The 6000-nt window shown below is 32.4% G+C and overlaps 1 protein-coding gene across 1 annotated transcript in view; it reads left to right on the forward strand.

Annotated features, from left to right (window-relative positions):
- The window catches only part of LOC149805086 (cadherin-related family member 1a-like), a 40216-nt gene extending 38592 nt beyond the window's left edge, over positions 1-1624 (forward strand). The window contains exon 12 of the mRNA XM_089933574.1: positions 1545-1624. Within this exon, the coding sequence (XP_089789700.1) occupies positions 1545-1624 (80 nt within the window). The remainder of the gene's footprint in view (positions 1-1544) is intronic.
- The last annotated feature ends 4376 nt before the right edge of the window (positions 1625-6000 follow it).

Raw genomic sequence — 6000 nt, forward strand, 5'->3', positions numbered from 1 at the left:
TCTGGTTTTGTTTTTGTAATTGTCTTATGTGGCTTTATACGGAGAAAGGGATCCAAAAGCGCTGGGGCTGGATTCGCAGCAGTATTATACTCTTGTTTGTCAGTATTTCTGTTATATGGATTATTTCACTGACCAACACGATCATTTTAGACCTGTGCTCTTGGAAGGATTGCTATTTGCCGTGTGATTTGTAAAACACTTTTGTCTTCATTGCAAATACATTGTACACGCAATGAAAATTAATATATATAATATAATTTAATAAAATATATAAAACTTCCAAACTGGGTACAAAGTACCAAAGCAAGCAAAACTAATGAAAAATGTTATGAGAGCAAGATTTAATTTAATCAGTATTTAAAAACAAATTAATGTTTTTTTTTTTATTCTGCATTCGTTCTTCATTATGACGTTATTTCTGCTTTAGATAAACATAAGCTACTTACATTTGTTGTTGCTTACAATCAGCAAGAAAAGCATATAACTTTTGAGTTCATATTTATGTCATTTGTAATGTACGATAGTTGTTAACAATTTTGAAAGAATGCCGATTAAAGCCCCATGCTTACAACATGTAAATGATGTTCAGAGATATTGTTTAAAACAACATCTGTCAGAAGAAATAAGAACAAAAAATAAGGTATAATAAATGTAAAACTGATAAGGTTAAGATCAGGAACTGGTAACTCATGAAACACACGTACAGAGAGTTTTCTTTGCATTGCATACGGAAAGAAAATCATAATGCCACGCGATTTTCAAAAATTGACAGAGCATTGTCTGTTGTAACTGTTTGTTCTTCTTCAAGATATGGGGTTTATAATTACACCGGAAAAGCATCTGAACTGATGGAAGGTACAAACTATGATTATGAACTGTGGAATATTAGTATCCAGTAAGAAATAATTACATCTTACATAATGGCTAATTCTCTGTTTGATTTTATTGTCATTGTTTTCTAAAGACCTTTGTGCGATAAGACTGATAACATAAAAATGGCCTTTTCTTAAAAAGGAAAATGTAATGGTAATAGATCATCGTGTTAAGTTAGATAAATGGTTAGAATTACTTCATACAAATACCTACTTATATGAATAGACTGCGTTTTGTTGCATGCTATTAAATTAAAACGGGCACGTAATACTGATCTAAAATTGGTTGCATATTGGTCAGTATCGGTTCCTAGTTGGTTCTGAGTTCTTTTCTATCAATCTTCGCCTATATCAGCGTCTAATAAAATCACACTAGCAATACCTCACCCCCCAAAAAAAATCTGACCGTAAATCACTCGGAATAAATCTTTAATTAGATGTTCAAACATTGAAATTACTAGTTCATCTTTCAACCAAACACTCCTTGCTGTAGCAAAATAAAATCGTTTGGTGTCTAATTTGTACACTTTAACCTGAAATTGTTGCAGATTCCTTCTCTTTGTCCATTACAAATTTTAACTGTGATGTTGATTTGAATTTGTAATGATATCAATGCTCTGATAGTGCAGTCTTTTTGTAGGAATGGGATTTCTTCTATTCTTTCTTTTTCAGGAATTTTCTTGCCGCTTGCTACAAGTTTGAATGCTTGTGATCGACACATGCAGATTTTGGCAACTTCAGCTATCAGTTGACCTGTTGATGACTTCAGATTTACACACACAACCTCAACAATTCTTGTCCTCGCTGCTGTTATTGTGTCAATTCTGAACCAAGTATACATAGGGTGAACAAGGTGAAGTTTGAGAGATACTCTGCGGTGATTACTATGATATCGCTGTAGAAGACCATCGATGAAACTAAGTACTAAATCATTATTAAGCAAAACATCCTCTTTAGTGAAACACGTATTTTCCACTGTAAGCAAAGTTGGTTGCAGTTCAGAGATAACCTTGATCAGTACATTTTTGAAAGACACAATGGTATGCAGGGAGGATATCCTTACTGCTATATCCTTTGTTTGAAATTTGGGTACTGGCGCCATACAAGGTTAATATACATTAGCATGCTTTCTTCAACAACTAGCACGTCATAAGATTTCACAGCATCCTCAAATTTATAAATTTCCTTCACTTTCTTCTTGTTCAGAATCAATGCAAAATAATTCATTCGTAGCTTGTATTTTTCCTGTAAGTCTTGCTTTAATTTAGAGACATTTTCTTTTTTTGGAAAAAGCACACAGCATATATATCTTGTATCAATGAATCCAATTCTCTGATGTCATATTCACATCTCTGTCAACCAGGAGTATTATAAGAATGTGTGATTCAGAGTGGACCGGATCTACTACAATCAAAATGCCATAATGGTCTGTCTGCAAACGAAATTTATCATTGTCTAAAAATAGCACATGCTGTTTTGGTACCTTCAACGAGTTAGCAGTATGTCCTCTTATTTTGTCCAACTTTATAGATGGGGAAATATTGTCATGTGAGCAAGGGGGTATTATGCTACCAATTGTGTGTAGCATATCAAAGACAGGTATATATGGTTTTTGTCCATATCTGTAATAATTCTTAAATATGGATCTTCCTTACATTATAAATAGCTGTGATTGATTCTGAAAAAGAAACAAAATGATGAAATTATATACCTTCTGATTTTTGCCTGAGACAGGGGCTTATTGCAAGCATTTGCAGAGTACAAAACATTCTATTGTATGAAGAAAATGAAGAGAAACATATTTTCTTAGGGTCTTCTATTTTGTACAAGTAATTACTCTACTGATAAATATTTAAAGAAGCTATGTACACGTATTTACAAAACTATGTTATCCAATGCATTCACGGTAGAATAAAAAGAAAGGAAGTTAAGTCGAAAAATAAAAAGCCATGATTTTCGGGTATTCTGATGCATGTACCTATTTTCATACACTTTGATGCTTCTTTCTTTAAAGCAGTCCATATCAGGGGGCCAAAATGTTCAAAACTTTCCTTAATTCTTTCTGAAGCTCTGTAATTTTAAAACTTCTAGTTGAAACAGACAACCGAATTTGGATTTGCTGGCTGTGGATTAACAATAGTTTGGAGATAATGAGGACTAATTTAGATTTGCTCATAAATATCCTTACCCTATATGGTAGTATTATTCTTATTCTGTCCATATTTTGATGTGCATCTGTATAGTTTCACCAAAAAATAATCCTAGATGCTTGTCTGATTAGCATGCTTAGTTAGGGTTGACAGTCATACAATACAGTAATAAATGTAGAACTGAATATTGGTTTTGGAAAAACATAACTCATTGAGAAATAGGAAAAAAGTATTTAAAATTGTATGGCAACCTTTGTTGGTAAACTTGGCCTTTCTTAACATCCTGTAAAGCTACATATCAGATAATTCATTTCTTTTTAGAAGGTGTTCTTTGGGACCCAGTGTCATTGCATCCATGCAATGTTGTATCCCCTCAATATCTGACTTGACAATACAACTTTATTCTGTTGTTGTTTAATGATGCTTCGACCACATCCTACCCTATATCTTTCCAAGTAAATGGGAGAGAAGTGCCTTTCCCAAAGGATACACTGAGGCAGCTGACACTGGCTGGCCTAAGTAAATACTGAACCTGTGAACATGTTGGAGTACAAGTCCAACCTTGACCAAAAACGAACAACCCATCCTCACCGCATACAATGAATGTATGTGAAATCAGATCAAATTTTAAAAAGTTATCAGCTCATTTGTTTTACAGAAAACATTTAAAGTTCAGAAGTGACAATAGCAAAGATGAAATGGCATCTTTTTTATATGTGCACATTTAAAGGCCAAGCTGCACACCATAAAAAATTAAACCCATTAATCATAATCATAAAAATAAAAGGAATTAAAAGTTCTTAATAATAATACCAAAACTATACAAGGTCTTTTATAAATAAGCAAGCAACCACTGAGGACAATCTGGGCAATTATTTTTTTTATAGAAATTAAAACATACAGAAAGTATGAAACTTTAAAGTGCACTTTGTGTTTAAAAAGGAAGTGTGTTTGTCAGGTGATCAACCAGTTTATAGTGATAACTTTTCAAGGACATTTTATAATCTATGAGAGAAAGAAACAACGAAAATACCATAGTAACACCTAACATACCATTTTCTTCAGGCTACCAGATGTGATACTGCCTTGAGCCAAATAATTATGTGCTTCTCAGCAGTTAGCCTTTTCAGTTTGATAGTTATTTGTGGTAATATCTGCCAGGAATGCTGGCTGAATCGGACCAATTTGTGGGCCGATTAGGACCAAATGCCAGGCTGATTTGGGCCATATGTAATATTTTAAGAAACCCAATAATCACAGATACCTGATTTATTTTAGTAGTTATTAATATGTTCATAAACATTGTACGAGGATGTAAAGAGTTGATTTTTAGCTCTTAAATTTATTACTTCGTAAATTTTCAACCAAAATAAAAATGAAATAGATATCAACCATTACATCTAATTTCCTTTAATCAACTTTTCTTTTATTTCAATAACGAAAAAACCGTGTTCTTTAAAATAATATCTTTGAAATTTGTTTCAAAACTATTAATAAATCAAGCCAATATTGCCAATTTTATCACTTTCGAACAGTACTGCATATATACCGACCTATTGAGTTCTGTAGCAGATTCTGTTTTCTTCACTATATATTTACCTAAAAATATTGTGTAAAGAGTTACTGATCATAATAAAATTTTAAGCTGTACCTTTGAATTAAAGTTTGAGTTTTATCCCGAGAATAAAATCTCAGACCAGTAAACCAACTTTTTTTATTTCATTTGAAGATGTTGCAAATATTAAAGAATGCAAATATTTTTCTCTTAAAGCATATATTAGATCTATTAAAGCATGACTGCTGAATAAATATTTTATTATAATATAATAGCACTTACATCACAAACGTATAAGAAGTCAACATTATATTTTGTGTTCTATAATAGCAAAATCACAGCGTAATGTAAAATATCACCTCGCTAAAAAGATTAAAAAAGTTTAGTTTTACTTTGTCTGAGCATCATATATTCTGGGAGATGTTAAAGCCGTTCATGAATCGCGGATAGGTAGAATTTTATGGTGGTCCAAAAATATAAAATTTGATTTTCTGTTTGATAAGAGTTTTAACCTGATGCAGAGTGATTTGCACTCCACGCGAAGGCAGCATTTAATATCATTGTGCATGCCAGTGAAATTTAAGTTTGTCCTTTTGAAATACGAAAAGATTTACTGTGATTGGATCGCTCGCGATCTGATTAAAGAATTTTTTTTTATTTCACTAGTTGGTATCCAACTATTAAAACGGTCACTATAACCTCGATATGTAACCAAACTTTGTTTACGGTTTCTTGCTATTACTCACTCAATGACGAATATATCCTGCTCTGTCCGCTGAAGCTTCCGTTCGTAAAAACGTCAACAATTTCCTCTCCTGCTAGATCTTACAGCTATTACGTGACATATATTGTTGTTAAAATTTTATCCACAGCAAATACTGCCTCTGACCAATTTGGAGTAAATTCTTTTTCGAATGTTTTCTTCACTAACGAAATTCTAACTCTATCTCCTATGCTAAACTTGTGTCTTCGGTACATATTCTCATTCACCAATATTGGATTAATAACTGCATCGTTGAGCGACATTCCAAGTGTTTTATTTTTAGTTTCATTATGATCAGATACAATCTTTGGCAGATCATCAGCATACCCGTTAGTGTTTTTAGTTGTGAGTTGTTAATATATATTTTCTTTGAACGTGCAATTAAATCTCTCGACAATAACACTTTTCCCCTCATTTCCAGTGATGTACTTGATGATGTTATTTTGTTCTAGAAACTGATCGAATTGCTTATTAAAAATCTCCGCTCCATGATTCGTAAAAAATTGTTTGGTGTTCTTTCAATGTTGATAATAACATCTCTTAATGCTTTAGTTATGGTTTTTCCTGTTTTATCTGCAACATGTATGCTAAACGCGTATTTGCTAAAAATATCAACAAGGTTCATCATGTATCTTTTGTTGTCGTTGTATTATGGAATGT

This window comes from Sinohyriopsis cumingii, chromosome 2 (assembly GCF_028554795.1).
Source record: "Sinohyriopsis cumingii isolate HCF-2022 chromosome 2, ASM2855479v2, whole genome shotgun sequence".
NCBI lineage: Eukaryota > Metazoa > Mollusca > Bivalvia > Unionida > Unionidae > Sinohyriopsis > Sinohyriopsis cumingii.